The 16,063-nt window shown below is 51.0% G+C and overlaps 1 protein-coding gene across 2 annotated transcripts; it reads right to left on the bottom strand.

The window, feature by feature from the left end:
• Window positions 1–12,076: 12,076 nt before the first annotated feature.
• On the bottom strand, window positions 12,077–15,256 carry HOXC4 (homeobox C4). Of its 2 annotated transcripts, none has more exons than XM_084955836.1 (3): window positions 13,751–14,249; window positions 13,587–13,635; window positions 12,077–13,257 (listed from the first exon to the last, which is right to left on the bottom strand). In XM_084955836.1, exons 2-3 carry the CDS (start codon window positions 13,588–13,590, stop codon window positions 12,902–12,904), a joined length of 360 nt encoding a protein of 119 aa, XP_084811962.1. In that variant the 5' UTR covers window positions 13,591–13,635; window positions 13,751–14,249; the 3' UTR covers window positions 12,077–12,901. The 2 variants fall into 2 exon arrangements, with proteins under 2 accessions (XP_084811962.1, XP_020947388.1); XM_021091729.2 differs by lacking the exon at window positions 13,587–13,635 and adding an exon at window positions 14,837–15,256 and having other exon boundaries at window positions 12,759–13,257; window positions 13,751–14,195.
• Between the last annotated feature and the right edge of the window lie 807 nt (window positions 15,257–16,063).

Genomic DNA, 16,063 nt, shown 5'->3' with positions numbered 1-16,063 from the left:
GACTTCTGTTAGGTGTCTATTTGCATGAATGTGACTCAGATTGTAGCTTTGGCCAACATTTGATAAGATGAGAGAGAAGGAGCTGCCAGAATGGGGGCTTGGCCTTGTTAACTGGTCATGAGTAAAAATGGCCCAATGTGTGTTTGCACGCCTCTGGGCATCTGTATTTGGCTTTTTATATTTTTGTCCCAGGGACTTGCCTGTTTTTGTATCCCTGGATATTCACAAATGGGTTTGTATCTGTGTTTTCCCACATGAGTTTGCATCTGTCTCTGAGTGTTTGCGTGTGTTCATGATCTGTGTGTGAATGGGTGGATTTGTCTATGCCTCCGTGCACATCTCCTTCTGGGTTTCTGTATGAGGATGTTGTTACATGTGTCTGCACGCCTTTGGAGATCTGTAACTGCAATGAGACTTCAGACATCTCTCAAATGCCTGGCAAGCCAAAGGTGAAATCTGATGCTGGAGAATGGTTGGGCAGGCTCTCTACTCAGATTCCCTCTGGCTTAACAACTATTTTCTTCCAAGGTGAAATCTGCAGCAACTTCCAGGCACATATAGACCTCCAGGGTTCCCTCTCAGCCCGTTTTTATTTTTATTTTTTTTCCTTTTTCGGCCACCCCTGTGGCACATGAAAGCACCCAGGCCAGGGATAGAACTTGAGCCAGAGCTGTAACCCATGCCACAGCTGCAGCAGCACCAGAACCTTAACCCTCTGTACAGGACCGGGAATCGAACAGGTGCCTCCACAGAGACAAGCCCTATACCACAGCGGGAACACTTCGGCCCATTTTTAATGGACCTCCTGAGTAGAGGTGAGTTTCTGGAGGCAAACTGGGATTTTAAGAGGGAAATTTAAAAAGGAAATGTCATCCTTCCCTCCCCATTCTCCTCATTTTCCCTTACTGACCCTCATCAACCCTGAGCATGAGGCACAGGGAAGTCAGCTGCTCTGCCTGTTCAAGAACATTGTCATGCTTTAAAAGCTAAAACATGTCCTGAAAATTTTTAAGTATTATTGAAATGCTGAAGATTTTAGGTAGGTATGATAATTATATTGTAGTTATATAAAAATGTCTTGGAGATCCCGTTGTGGCTTAGTGGTTAACGAACCTAATTAGTATCCATGAGGACGCAGGTTCGATCCCTGGCCTTGCTTAGTGAGTTATGGATCCGGCGTTGCCATGAGCTGTGGTGTAGGTCGCAGATATGGCTCGGATCCCGCATTGCTGTGGCTGTGGTGTACGCTGGCAGCTGCAACTGTGATTCGGCCCCTAGCCTGGGAACCTCTGCATGCTGTGGGTGTGGCCCTAAAAAGACAAAAAAAAAAAAAAAAAAAAAAAGGCTTTATCTTTTAGAGATATTCATTGAATTGCTCACAGAAGAAATGATGTGACGTCTGGGATTGGCTTCAAAGTATACGAGGTAGTGTTGGGGTCAATCTAGATGAAACTAGATTGGCCATGGGTTGATCATGGGTCAAATGAGGCGATGGGTACATGAGTATTTGCTTTTCTTATTCTCTCTACAATTCTGTTTAAATTTTTTCCACAGTGGAAAAGAATCCCGTGCACGCAGGCATCTCCTACTTTTTCCCCACTAAGCGCCCCGTCTGGAGATGCGGCTGAAACTCTGATTATTTCCCCCCATTACATGGATGAGGAAGTGGAGGCCTCTCGCTGGGGAAGTGATTTGTTTAAGGCAACTAGGAGCAGAGAGCTCTGACAAGAATTCCGGCAGTCCGACTCCCACCCAGGGTTCTTCTCATTGGACCGTGCATAAACATGAACCTCATGCAGCCATAAAATAGAGAATTTGTGAATAAATACCTATCCGATTAATGAAATTACCGAGGCTCCAGTTGCACGTACATTTGCATGGTGCTTACCTAGACAAGGCTATGGACACCCAAGAGTTGCACATTTGCATCTGCGGAGACAAACACACACCTCAGTTCACACGGCTATGCTTCCCTTAGTTCTACACTTGTAGATCAGTTATTTTGAAAAGGTATGCTGCGCAGGATGTACAGGGGAAAAAAAAGAAGAAGGGGTTCGGATCGTTTCCTCCAGGTGTGCCTGTTCTGAGCGCTGCCGTGAAGAACTGGGCTATCGACATACCCCCGGTGAGAAGGTACCAACAGGACACTTGGAAGGAAGAGAGAGCCCTGAAATTAGGTATATGGAGCCCAGAACCATAAACACACAGAGAGTTTGGTGAGAAAGGTAAAACATGGGTGAGCTGTTGCCCTGTGCCTCTTAATAAACTGCAACTTTGCACACAGGGATACGCGATTTTTTTCTCGCTCTCATACATGGATATGCTCAGATAAAGCCATCACATATATTTCCATAAACAGTGTATGGCACCCGGCCACCTTCATATACATGTCATGCAGCCATGTCTTTAGGGAGAGGGATACCTGGGCACAGGTATAGGAATCAGAGAAACAGGACTTCTGGTCTCCTGTCCACCTCTTGCTGAGCATGTCACCTTCAGCAAGTCACATCACCCCTCTTTGGCTCAGTGACCCCTTTGGAAAAAAAAAAGATAGATATGAATAGCTAAGCTGCTCATGTCAAACTATGCTAAATATTAAAAAACTATTTTATCTATAAATCTATATTTTATTCTATGAATCACACTAAAATAATGAATACACACCTATAACATACACAGCATGTAAATATTTCTACGTATCTATCTATCTATATTTATCTATCTTTCTGTCAAATTTAATCTCTGAGATAGAGAAATTCAGTAACTTGCCCAAGATAACACAATTCAAATACAGCATGGACCAGTGAAACGATGATGCGTTTTGGAGGTAGAAGCAGCAGTAAAGAGCCAAAAAGATGTCCAATATAATTATTACAGAGTGAGTTCTGCTGGTTATCTCAGTTGATTAGATCAGTGGTTATTAAAGTGGGGTCCGAGGAGCCCTAAGGGTCCTGGAGACCCTTTCAGGAGCTCTGGGCAGTCCTTTCTCTCCCAACTATACACCCGCATGAGACTACGTACTTCATATACTTCAACCAAACAACATAGCGCAGCGAGGTGAATGCAGAAACAGATATGAGAATCCAATCATCTTCTATTAAGCTAGACATTAAAATGATATGCTTGAATGTAAAACAATGGCATTCTTCTTGCTAAATTGTTTTGGAAAACATTGTTATTTTTCATAAAATTTAGTTATGATAACATGCAATAGATTTATGATTGTTTTAAAAGACTTATTTTTTGGCCATGCCTGTAGCCCGCAGAAGTTCCCGGTCCAAGGATCAAAGCAGAGCCACAGCAGTAACTTGAGCCACAGCAGTGACAACACCGAGTCCTTAACTGCTAGGCCACCAGGGAACTCCCAAAAGATTTTTTCAAAGTTCCAGTTTTCTGAGTTCCCAGGTGGTGCACTGGGTTAAGGACCTAGTGTTATCACTGCTGTGGCTCAGGTTGCTGCTGTGGCTCGGGTCCGACCCCTGACTTGGGTACTCCTGCAGGCCATGGTTGTGGCCACAAAGATTTTTTTTAGAAGTTCCAGTTTTCCTTTCTAATAAGGTACATAGTGATAGATAAAACCCATGTAGCAACAACTCTGATATTTTAATGATTTTGAAGAGTGAAAATGAGTCATAGGACTAAAAAGTTTGTGAACAACTGGGTCAGCGCCTGTTCTGTTGTCAGAACCTGTCGACCCAAGACTAAGCCAAGTAGAAAACCCGGGTTACTCTAGGTTCCGCTTGTCCTCAGGCTGGTCCTGCCCCCAAACCTTCACCAGTGCTCCCTGCCAAATTCAGTCCTATCCTAACAGCCAGTGTCCAGGTCCATCATGAGCAAAGAATTGGTTCTGAGGGCCCACTCTGGGGCCAAGCCAGTCCGATTGGAATCCAGGGTCTGCCAGGTGGGCATATCATTAGCCTCCTGGGTCTCACTCAGCTTCCTCTGGTGTAAAGTGGAGCTGTTATTGTAAGGCTCAAATGAGATAACAAATTGAGCAAGTGCCTGGTACCCAGTAAACATTTAAGAAAATGCCCATTATGGTTCATGATAACAGATCGTACCTACTGAAAGCTTCCTATATGCCAAGTACTTATCTAAGTGCTTTTCGTACATTAATCCACTTAATCCCAAGGCAATTAAGAACCCTAGGAGATAGTTACCCCGTAGCTGCTGCTGCGATTGTGGTGGTGGTGGTTTCCGATGTCCTGCCTATGGGCAGAATAGTGTAGATCGGAGGGTTAGATAAACGTTTGTGGTTTTAATTTAACTTGGACACACAAGTGAGAGAATTAAGGGTGGAATCTGATATTCCAGCTGCCTCTGACATGTGCCTCCTTCTTATAGCGGCACTCTGGGCCTTTGGAGCCAAGTTGTAGGCTCAAGAGTGAATCCTCAGGCCACACGGTCTTCAGCAAACAGGCAGGCTTTTTAAAGCCGTGTCGGAGGGAACGGGGACAGCAAAAGCATCTGTCACCAGTGATAAGTCAATGAACCTACTTCAAAGGTGTTCTACTTGGAATAGAAATGATTTTCTGTTCCTCATAGTCTCTACACACACACACACACACACACACACACACACACACACACACACACGTCTTCAGCCAAGTCCCCGCCCATGTATACACGAACAGAAGAAATGAATATATTGGGGAACATGCATGTATGTGTCATGTATGTTTCGAGGGGGTACCGTACATGTATGCAGAGAGAAAGGACTGTATGAAATCATAGCCTGCAGGGAAGGACTCTCCCCAGTCTTCCCTCTTCCATCCTGACTAATTAGCAAAGATGCTGCAACAAAATACGGGCTCCCATCGCCTGTATTTTTCTTAGCTCATGTTCCCTCAGAAAACATCCTGGCTGGTCTACATCTATCCAACCAGTTGCGGGGTCGGGATGAGGAGTTCAGTTGCCTCTCATCGTCATGGAAACCGAGTGGCAGAGCCATGGGGAGCGTGAATCTGGGGCTCTTGGCCAACCACAGATCTTCAAGGAAAGAAGAAGGGACAGGATCCCAGGCAGGGCTGAATCTCAGTAGTGCTAGACGGAAGGGAGGGAGGAGGATTTATTCTTCTCTCCCAGTCTGCGCAAAGGCAAGGACTTTGGGATTATTCCAGGCTAGCGCTCTGGCCCATAGGGTGGGTTCTTCCCAAAGACAGGTCTACCAGACAGGGTTCAAGAGTCTTGGGTCTGAATTATCTGAACTGGGACCCAAGCGGATTGACTAAGAGAGGAAAAGGCGGACTACTCTCTACCCTGATTGGGTTCACTGCCCTTTCCACCAAGCTCTGGGGACCACATATTCCTGGACATGCGTGGAGGGAAGGAGGATGTGAAGGAGTCATTTTTTTGGTTTCTTTTTATTTTTTGGAAGACAGGGAAAAGAGGCCCTCTGATACATATGTACAGGGTGGACCCTGCCTTGGTCTCTCCAGCTTAGGTTCTGGCATGGATGGAGGGGCATTCGAACTGCTCAGAAAATGACTTTGCAACCAAGGGGCGGGACAGCAGAGGGTGATAAAGAATGAGCACATAGAGAGCTTAGGAAAGGCCATCTCCCCTCCATGGTCAGACTACGAAGACATGCTCAAAAGCTGGAGCCCCCAAAAGCCCAGCAGAGACCTGGGACAATTATCTAAATAATTCAGTGTCAAACCCTTCGACCTCAGATTCCTCGCTTTTACCTGAATTTAATGGATAACAGTCCCTGTGAGAGAAGAGACTGGTCCCTGGGCGCCCAGACTCAATTGCGCAATTCCAGGACCCTCTCTAGCTGGTAGGATGAAATGAAAGGAACTGGGGGTTGGGGAGGGGTCTCCAAGTTTGGCCTCAAAGGTCTCAGAACCGGCTAGAGGACAGAGGCCCTCCATTTGGGGGCTTCTTTGACTGCTAGAGGGGGAGGGAGGGGGGCGAGGAGAGGAGCAGGGGGGAGGGGGAGGGAGGGCAGGCAGGAACAGATGCTTCCAGATCTAAAGAAATAATTTGAGGGGGAAAGGCAGGATCAAACGGAGGAAGAGGAGGGGGAGGAGGGGAGAAAAGGAAAGAGAACAAAGGTATAGTGGGGATTGGAGCCTCTTTGGTGGAGGAGAGATAAAGGGGAATCCGGGTGAGGCGGCTACGCCAACATCTGCCCCAGGCTATAAAATCTTGTTCTAGTTGCTGCTGGCCCAGGGGACTCTGGAGCAGGCAGATCGGCCCCTGAGATGACCTGGACTGAAGGCTCCGCCAGGAAGCTTTGAACCTCAGCTGTCCCTCCCAGATTGCCACCCCCTACCTTTTGGTTCCGCTTGGGCTTTCTCAGTTGGAGGGGAGTTCTTTCGAGGAGGCGCTCTGGGGCTGGAGACTGTTCCAGAAGATTATTGTCCCAGAGATCAGAGGGGCAGAGGAGCAAGAATGCGAGCACAGAAAGCAGCAGAATGCTAGGCAGAAACCTGCAACTGCCGAGCAAGGACGGACAGACAGAGCTGGAGGCAGTCACATGCCAAAACAGTTCAAAATCATCAGAAACTGAGACCAAAAGAATCCAAGAAGAGAAGCCCACATGTCCCCACCTCACCTCTGAGGCCAGTCAGGCAGGATGGGGCGGGGGCAGCGGGCTAGAGGTACAGCTGCAGCAACTGAAGGCAGGAGCTAATGCACAAGGCAAAGACCCCATACCTCCCCCATCTTCTCCTCTCCCCAAACTGTCTGCCCTTTTTTTGGGGTCCTCCAGCCAGAACTCTATCCGTGTTCTGTAACCTGAATTTCCAAAGTCTGTTCCAGCTGAGTGGAAGGACTCCACGCGTACAAAGTTGCAAACACTGTGTCACCGCCCAAAGGGACAGAGTCATAAATAGGAGCCAGGAAATCAATGGAGTGGGGACACTTGGGAACAAGAACAAACTGGTTGGGGGATGGCTCCCAAGGGGCTCATCCCACCCCCCACCCTGTGGATAACCCAGCCCTGTCCCCATCCATCAGATTTGAGCAGGTGCCTCCCCTTTTATAAGAGCCCTGATCCTAACCTGGCCTCCGGAGACAAAGATCCAAGGAAGAGGGAGGCAATGCTTGCTCTGATTTGGGTGGAACTGGAGGGGGGACCCATTCTTGGCCTAGACTTCCTCTGATGGAGGAGACTGTTGGTTTGGATGGCTTGCCTGGGATTCTTCGGAGTCGCCAAGTCCCGCCTTGGGACTGTTTCTACTGTTAACTCCCTTTCCCCTCCGCACCGGCCCCACACCAGTCTTGAGAGGGTCCCATGTCCTGCGCTTGGGAACTCAGAGAAAACTGTCCTTTCATGAAATCTCCTTCTATGGTGGTGCTAGCGGTGGGGGATCGCTTGGTCGAGGAGCAGCTGAGAGTCTGCTCCATTTTCCACCAAGACGTGGAAGGCGGAAAAGGGGAAAGCGAAGGGAGCCTGGGCTCTAAAGGGCGAGCCCCCGGAGGTGGAGCGGAGTTCACCGCGCAGTGAACCCGCTCGGCCGGCCCCGCAGCCCGCAGCCCCCGCCCCGCGCCCTATTGTCCTCGGTGCGAGCCCGGGGTCGTGACCCAGCAGAAGGCGACACCGCGCCCCGGGAGCGGCCGCGCCGTGGAACCCGGAGGAGGAGCCGGGCCGCCGCCGGCCTCGCGCACCTCGCCTTTGCCGGGTCTGGCCCCCTCTCGCGATCCTCCAGACCCTGGCCCCTCGGAGGAGGGGCGCCCAGGACCCCCGAAAGAAGGCAGCCGCTTTGTGCCTGGTTCTCTTAGGCCCGGCTTCCTGGGAAGCCAGAGGCGGGGAGCGGGAACCTAGGGTTGGGCTCCTCGGCCCTGCCTCCGACACACGCTCTGTTTTAGGGTTTTTCCGCCCTGAAGTTCAAGTATACTTCCCTCTCTCAATCTCTGATGCTGGAAAGAGAGGGTCAGAACGGAGGAGGGAGTCGGGGTGACACTTCTTTGGGCCGGACCCCATATGCCATCATGGCTGGCAGAGTAGGTCCTAGGAGATCTTACATCTTAGGGAATCTGACAATTGCTGATGGGGACTGGAAATTAAAATAGTCCCTTTGCATGTATTAGACTATGTAGCCCTCTTCACACTCACACACACTTGCATACCCCCCCACCCACCCATCCCTATCTCCCCGGCCTCCTAGTTCATCAGCTGGCTGGGCCTGCAGGAAGCTGCAGACTGGAAGAGAGCTGCAGAGAACCTCACCCGGGCTTGCATGGATGTGGGCTTGGCTACTGCATGGACCCTGTGTACAGAGAAGCTACAGAGCTGACACCAGAGAGAGCAGGAAAATCCTGAGAGGAGGCGTAGAGGGAGGGCCAGATTCTGAGAGGAGGCTCTTGGTGGGGGGGGGGGGGCGCACTGAGCAGACCTTAGTTTCTCTCTGCTCCCCAAATCCAAAGGGGATCCGAGGTCCTGGAGCCGCACAGATTTTAAGGCTGCTGAGGGAGCCCTTCAGGTCTCAGGTTCAAACGGTGCTCTCAACCATTTTTAATTCTCAAGAGGCATCTAAGACTTGGATACTCACTGCAGGAGGAAAAATTAAAATGGGACTAGCGATAAGCGATGCAGAAAAAAGGTAGGCCGAAGCGGGTGGTCAGTTCTAGTAGAAAGATTGGTCACTGGCAAGACTTTTTTTTTTTTTTCCTGCTAAATCCCTCAAATGTTTATTTTGGGCCTCTACTCCCCCAGATAAATCAAGCTAACAGATTAGGAAGTTCATAAAATTGTATTCTTAGGTAATGACACCCAGAGAGGTAATAAATATTCCCTCTGCTCTGATGGCCACTGGAGTTGGGGCTTCTCCCATCTCCTTTTCCAAGCCTGAGAAGAATTTCTTGAAAGGGGAACATGTGAATAAGAATTAGCTCTCCAAAGGTGGGGTGCCAGATAGAAGCTGTGGAAAACCACGCAGGAGTCGTGGCTCTGTGAATCATGCTCCCCCAGGACTGGGCAAAAAGCAGAGAAAAAGATGGTGAAATTACCCCCAACGCGCTGCTGTTGCCCACCACAGCACCTTCCATCTCAAGGACCTCATTCAGAGTCAGTCTCCCTAACCTTAGGAAAGCAGACAAACCACGCCTAGCAGAGGGCACCCTCACCCCACACTCCAGAGAACCCCTTGTTTTCTCTTCCTTAGCACGCCCCCCAGTCCACACACAGACATACATCTAACAGCACGAAGGTGTCCCTGGATTGCAATCCGCCAAGTCCACGCTCCGGGCGGGGGGGGGGGGGAGAAGCTAGGCACAGATTGCAGAGAAAACTTTGTAGGAAACTTCACACAAGCGGCAGTGAGAGGCCTTCAGAAATCAAAGTTCCCCTTCCTTGCCCCCAGGCTCACTTTCTTGGCTCTCTCTCTCCTTTTTGTGCCAAGTTTCTTCACTCCCCAGGTACACAACTCGGCACAGAAACTGCATTTTTGTCCCAAGCAGAAGCCCTCCGTTCCTGATTGGGTTTCCCGCCTTCCCTCCCCAAGACCGGGAGTGGAGATGGAAAATTGAATGGCAAACAGAGATAGAGTTGAAACTGCTGCGCTCCTCGCCCCCAGAGCAGATCAGTGCTAACTACTTACATGTCAAGGGGATTTTGGACCTGTGGGGATCTCCTGGTGCTTGGAGAGAAGGACCTTGGAAGATTGGTGTCGCCGTTTTCACCCCATCTTCTTTTTACTTAGCCATCGGAGAGAAAGACACAATACGCTTGCAGGCATTCACGCGCCTCGCCTCTCTCATCACTGGGGGCAAGAAATCCCCAGCCCTACAAAAGCAGTGGCTTCCTATCTGGAGACCAGAGGCTGAGCAAGGACTGGCTTGGGAGGGTCGGAGATGGGGGTGGGGGAGAGGTCAGAGGCGCTGCCGAATATAAAAGCGATGGGAGAGAAAATGCTGTGTCCTCCCCGTGAACCTGGGCTGCGTCCTCCCCGCCCCCCAACCCCCAGCCTCTCCCCACTGCTCAACCCAACTTCAATAAATGCCCGGACCCTGGGATTCCCAGCGAGGCTGCAGCAGCGCGAGGGGCAGCAGCAGTGGCAGGGACCAAGACAGCTGGAGCTTGGCCCCCCCACCTCGCTTGACCCCCCACACCCGACAGCCCACTCCTCCCGGCGGCAGCCTGATCCCATTCTGGGTGGTCAGGTCCAAGGCAAAGGAGAGCTGTGGGGAAAGAAGAGAGAATGGAACCCACTGGAGGGAAGGCCAGAGGCCAACATGTCCAAAAACTCGAATGGAAGGGGGTTTAGTTTTGTTTCATTTGTCACAAACTATGGCTGTCTGAGGCTCCCCCTTTTCACACTAAGGGGGACAGAGAGCGACACACACAGAGTGACTCTGCGAGTTATGTGGGAGAAGAGGAAGGAAAAACAGAAGTCCCTAAAGAAAGAAAAATAAAAGAACTGCCCCAGTCCTCTTACGCTGCTGTTCCTGAGCAAGAGCGCATCCCTCCAGCAAGTTCAGAGAGAAGCTTAAGACATAAAAGATAGTGATTTTTCCCCTCCTTGCTTTCATCTCTTCCACTTTAGGGAGGAGAGGGAATAAATTCCCTGAAACCGAATGAGCAAAGTTCAGAATGGACTGTGGATGTTAATTTCCATCCCCCACCCCCTTTTCCATCTTAGCTTCCCTACAGGATTGGAAAGACACCCCAGTCCACCCCTCAGACCTTCCCTCCCTTTTCCCCAGGCACAGCTAGACCCCCTTCCTCTGCCCCAAAGACGCGCGCCTCAAGAGGATGGGAGCTACAGTCAGATTTGGCCCCTAGTTTACTTGATTACTTAAAATCACTCCAGATAAGTGTTGGCCCTGCTTCCTCACACTGTAGGCAGCATGCTTTGCTGTCCCCAGGGCATCATTGAGGGAGGAGAAAGTAGACCTCCAGGACCAAGGGATTCCCCCCAACACAAACACACACACACACACACACACACACACACACACAGGATCAGCCTGCAAATGGTTCAAGAGGAAATGACTCCAAAACACACCAAAGAAATTTTTAGAACTTGATTCCTCTGTTGCCTCTCACTCCAGAATTTGGGGGAGAGAGAAGAGCAGTATCCTGGGCTCCCCTCTCCCCCAGATCTCTTCTCCTTCTTCCTCCTACTTCTGATAGCTCTCCAGCCTGAAATTTGGATGAACTGTCCCCTTACCGTCTCTCAATAAACAAAAATTTGAGAAGGTCTTGCTTAGGGCCTGGGCCTCAGGACCAGACTTCTTTGGAGACATTGGCTTAAATGAATTATTCAGGTAACCCAGCTCAGTTGTTTGTTTGTTTTGGTCCCCAGGGAAACAATTTAAAAAATTTTTTTCCAACCAGGCACCCTTTTTCTGCCTATCCCCAAGCCTTGCAGGACCTGGGAGGCTGTAGGAAGAGGGCCTGCCTCTCCCTGTGTCTTTTCTCAATACCTGGCAGGTCTGTGATAAAAGTTAGAGGGAGAAAACATAAAAGTCCTTCGTTATCTCCAGGCATCGGGCTTTGAGGCCTACCCATGCAAGGGGGCCTCCCAGGCCTCTGGCCTCCACTTCACCCTTCTTTCCAAGTCTAAACAAACAGAGAAGCCATCCTGACAGGTCACTTTGCTGCTTCAGAATCACCAGCTCAAAATGTTTCTTCTTTTAAGGAGAACAGGCAGGTTGAGAGGGTTTCATCCTTCATCTCTCATCCCCAAAGAGCCCCCCAAAGTGAAACACTCTTCTGGCTCCCAACTCCCTCAACTTGCCTTCTAGTCTGCAAATTAGGCAGGCCTGCTCAGCAGAGAGAAGGGAGAGGAGAGGAAAACAGACAAAAGAGGCATTCTGCTTAACTACAGAAAAGTGAGGGTCCCCCCCCACACACATACACACCCCAGCTCCACTCCAAGGACCCTGGGGGAGAGTCTGGCCTCTGCAGACTCAGGAAGAAATCAGCCCTCATCTTCCGCATCCCCTCTTCCGAGATCCTCTGCCCCAAACCTTCAGCTGGGTCTTCTAAGGACATTGGGAAACTGGAGTTGAGAGTTAAGATTTGTGTGTTTGCTTAGAGTAAACTTAGGCAACTACACAGAGAAGGTGGGATGTTAGCAGGCCAGGAGGAGGAGGGGGCATAAAAAGAAACCATCAGACATTGACGTAAAACTAATTCACATCCACTGGTTTATTATTGATCACGGGGCATTTCACATCGACACTAAAATTCTTTATTGCAAGTTTTACAATAATCAAGTAAATTCAGTCCAAAAACACAATAACCACGATGGGAGGGGGGAGGGGGTACGCTACCTATAGACTGCCTCTCTGAACTAAAAGTTCATTTTTATTTTCTTTTGGCTCCTCAAACTGAACAGCTCTGAGAGGCTCTCCAGATGCATTTAGCTTTGTCTGCTCTCTTCCCCCCTCTCCTCCCAGCTCCCCCCAACAATAATACAAAAGAACTTCATAGCTTTGTTCTCCTTAAAATGACTTTCCCCTCACTAACCTCCCCTGGTGCATTTTCAATGCAAAAGGCCTAAGGAAAGGGGGGGGGGGAGGAGGAGGAGGAGAAGGAGGAGAATTTGCTTAAAAATCTCTTGCCTTTTTTCTTTTCCTCATTTCCCCTGAAATGCACCCAAACCAGACCAACGCACCTTGCAATATATAATTTTTGCAGCTTTTTTTTTTCCTTAAAAAATAAATAACCCCCCAAAGTGGCCTTAAAAAAAAAAAAAAAAAATCCCAGCAGGTACCATGCTAAGACAACATCACATGCTTAAAAGGGTCCTTAACAGTGGAAAGGAGAGAAGGGCAGGGGGCCTGTTTATCTGTTTTTGTCTGTTTGGAATTGACAAGGGATAAGGTGGGAGGAAGAGCGAAAAGAACCAAAATATATATATATATATTAAATTCTATAAATAAGAGTCAATTTGTGTGTGAGGGGAGGATGGGGGGCCTGGGGTGGGGGCAGGGTGTGAGTTATGTTTTATAACCTGGTAATGTCCTCTGCCCGTTGCTGCTCCGGCGGCGTGGCGCTCTGGGAGTGGTCCTCAGAAGTGCCCGGGGTGGCTGCCGAGAGGGTGCTGGGTGCAGCGCCGGCCGGGGGCGCTGACCTGACTTTGGTGTTGGGGAGTCGGTGGTCCTTCTTCCATTTCATGCGACGGTTTTGGAACCAGATTTTGATCTGCCTCTCAGAGAGGCACAGCGAGTGGGCGATCTCGATCCTTCTCCTTCGGGTCAGGTAGCGATTGTAATGAAACTCTTTCTCTAATTCCAGGACCTGCTGCCGGGTGTAGGCTGTCCTCGAGCGCTTGGGTTCCCCTCCGTTATAATTGGGGTTCACTGGGGGGGAGGGGGAGGGGAAAAGCAAATAGTGGGGTTCAAAGGCAGCAGGCTCCCCGCCCCCCACCCTCACCCCATCCTCAGCTCTGTGGAACAGGAGGAGGGGGTGGTGGAAATAAAGTCATCAAGCTAAATGGGTTATAAAGAAGTTGAAGGAAGCTGGAGACTTTGTAGTGTAATAAGAGGGGAATCCTCATTGTAACGACACTGAATTATTTATGCGCCCTTAGAAAGCGAGCATAGTTTTCACACATACATAACAGATCGTAGCACATGGCTCGGACTGCCCAGAGTAGCTAAGCCATAAAATTTATGGGGGATGTAATTACCCATTCTCGCTCGTAAATCCAGTTCAATTGTGCTAACCCAGAGTCGCTCCTGGAGAGAGAGGGGGAAGGAGAGAAAGGAGGACGGGGCCGGAGGGGGCCCAGGAGGGTGGGGAGCACTGGGGAAGGGGAGAGGGAGGGGGAGAGCAAAAAGCAAAGTTGCCTACCCGTGCTAACGTGGATTTTTTTCATCCATGGGTAGACTATGGGTTGCTTGCTGGCGGCGCTGGAGGGATGGTCAGGGGCTGGCTGGCTGCAGGCTGGCGGGGCTGGGGACGGGGAGGCGGAGGCGCCTGAGAGAGGCGCCGGCTCGCAGAGCGGCTGTGATTTCTCGGGGTGGTGGTGGCCCGCCTGGGCCGGCCCGTGGCCTCGCGAATTGCCCGGCCCCTGGAGACTGGTGCAGCTATACTGGCGCTCAGGGTAGCTAGGGCGCGGAGGCGGTGGTGGGTACAGCTCCTGGTGGTGATGCTGGAATCCCGATTCCCTGGTCCGGCCGTAATATTCCGGACTGTGTTCAGGGATGTAGCTATTTTGCGAATATTCTTCGCATGGAGGAAATTTCGGATCGATGTAGTTAGAGTCCATCAAATACGAGCTCATGATCATTAATTTCTGGAGTGGAAAATAATTTTTCTCGCTTTGTCGTTTTTCTGCTCCATAAAGCCCTCCTACTAGCTAGCGACCCTGTAAAGTTACTTTCACCATGTGACTCCGCCGGCCAATCACACGGAGCAACCCAGTCCCCGGATAAGGAACCGAATCGCTTTATTCAAAATGTATCCAATTTTTTTGTGTGTGTGTGCGGTGGTGCTGCTGCTGCTGGGGCGGGGGGTGGTGATGGGGGGTTAACTGGCAGGGGCTGGGGTGCCCCCAGCGCACACCCCCGCCGACTGACAGCCCTCCCCTGCCAAAGGAGATGGGAAGCCCCCAGCTCCCTTCCAAAGCCTGGGCGTTGGGGGGCTGTCGGGAGGCTGCGATTCGGCCCCCTCCCAGGGTCTCCCCTTGGGCCTCCGGCGGGCCCCTCGGGCCTCGGCTCCCGAGCTTTTCCAGACGTCTCCATTCATGGCGATTCTCTCTCAGTCTGTGTAGGTCACCGGGCAGCGCCCCTCTTTCGCAGGAAGAGGAAGTTGAATGAGGACTGGAGTGGAGGTTGGATGGGGAGGGGCCCAGGCCGAGCCCAGGAGGCTGGTGAGCCTGGGGTGCCTCCCCTCCAAGGAGACCAGCGTCCAGCCCCCTTCCCCAGACACACTCACCCAACCCTCTGGCCATGGGGCCGGCGAGGCAGGGTCCCAGCTGGACCGGGCAGGTAGAGGCAGCGGGATGCAAATGATTCTGACGTCATTTCTGGAGGTCTGGGGGTTGAGCCCCCGCTGAAGAGAGACAGGAAGTGGTTGGCAAAAGCAGAGTTCAGAAGCCTTGCCCTCCCCGAGTACCCACTGACCCTCCCTGCCCAGCCCAGCCCAGAGGATCTCTCCTGCTGGCCGCTGTTTCCGCTCTCCATTCCGTCTGGCCTGCTGCTTCCTGACAACTAGCTCCAAGGCTGGTTCCCTAGGAGCTGGGGCAGCGAGGACGGCGATCTGCCAGGGGTCAGTGCCCTGTGATGGTGCCCAGCCAAGGCCCTGGGAGCTCTTCTTTCTCCATCCCTACAGAGGGCAGACCTAGCTAAGAGGGAGGCCTGTGTGGGTAGATCCTGCTTCCGGCCAGGGATTGTATCCATGTAACACATGTGTTTACATGTAAACACGCATCCCCCAGGGCCAGCTCTAGGCTGCTTTCCAAAAGCTGAGGGGTGAGCTCACCAAGCCGGGGAGGCTGGGTGAGCCTTGGGGGGGGTCTCCAGTCCATTCCTGCCCCCTCCCCTCGCTCTGCCACCACCCACAAGAACACCCTGATGGTGGGGTGGCAGGGCCATGGAGGAGGGAGGGGGCAAGGAAGAGCAGCTTTCCACCCACCCCCCCCCAGTTAGGGTGGCCACGTCAGGCCACCAATTCCAATTAACTGATCCCATAAGTCAGAGTTGGGGGGAGGTGGCAGAAGGGAGAGCCCAGGGAGGGAGCCGGGTCCCCTTGTTGTACTTGATAACAATTATAGTTTAAAATCATAGCTTGCCGGGGCTCGGCTATATTTTACTTGATAACAATAAAAGTGACACATAAAGTTAACTGTTTATGTTTTATTTATTAGACTAAATCTGCCAGCGGTGGTAGGAGCGCTTGCCTCGTCGCTACAGCTTTTATAGGGCTGTAAAACGTCATAAATCAGTCTCGCGGAATCGCCCGCACTCTTTGTGTCGGCGGCGGCGCAGGGCTGGCGGCCGCTGGCTGCCTGCTCCCTCCTTTCCACGAAAAGTCGTAATGTGATTTTTTTCCCTCTGATTTTATTATTATGATCGCCGCTGTGATTAGTCAATCTACCTTTAATTCGCCGCCCTACGCTGCCTCCTCCCAGCCCAGCCTGGTTGACACTTGAATAAGTACCTT

The sequence above is a fragment of the Sus scrofa genome, chromosome 5 (genome assembly GCF_054392235.1).
Source record: "Sus scrofa isolate SSC_HxYL_T2T_F1_AM1 chromosome 5, Sscrofa_HxYL_maternal_Yorkshire_Landrace_v2.0, whole genome shotgun sequence".
NCBI classification, from domain to species: Eukaryota; Metazoa; Chordata; class Mammalia; order Artiodactyla; family Suidae; genus Sus; species Sus scrofa.
Note: the sequence above shows the minus strand (reverse complement) of the source record. Positions and strands in the feature narration are given on the sequence as shown.

What these genes read in the sequence shown, in the direction of transcription:
- HOXC4 (XM_021091729.2), bottom strand. Translation starts at nt 14,189, where the DNA reads ATGATCATGAGCTCGTATTTGATGGACTCTAACTACATCGATCCGAAA. An exon ending in AAAAATCCACGTTAGCACGG is followed by an intron (nt 13,258 to 13,750) that starts GTAGGCAACTTT and finishes CCTCCCCCCCAG; the next exon opens with TGAACCCCAATTATAACGGA.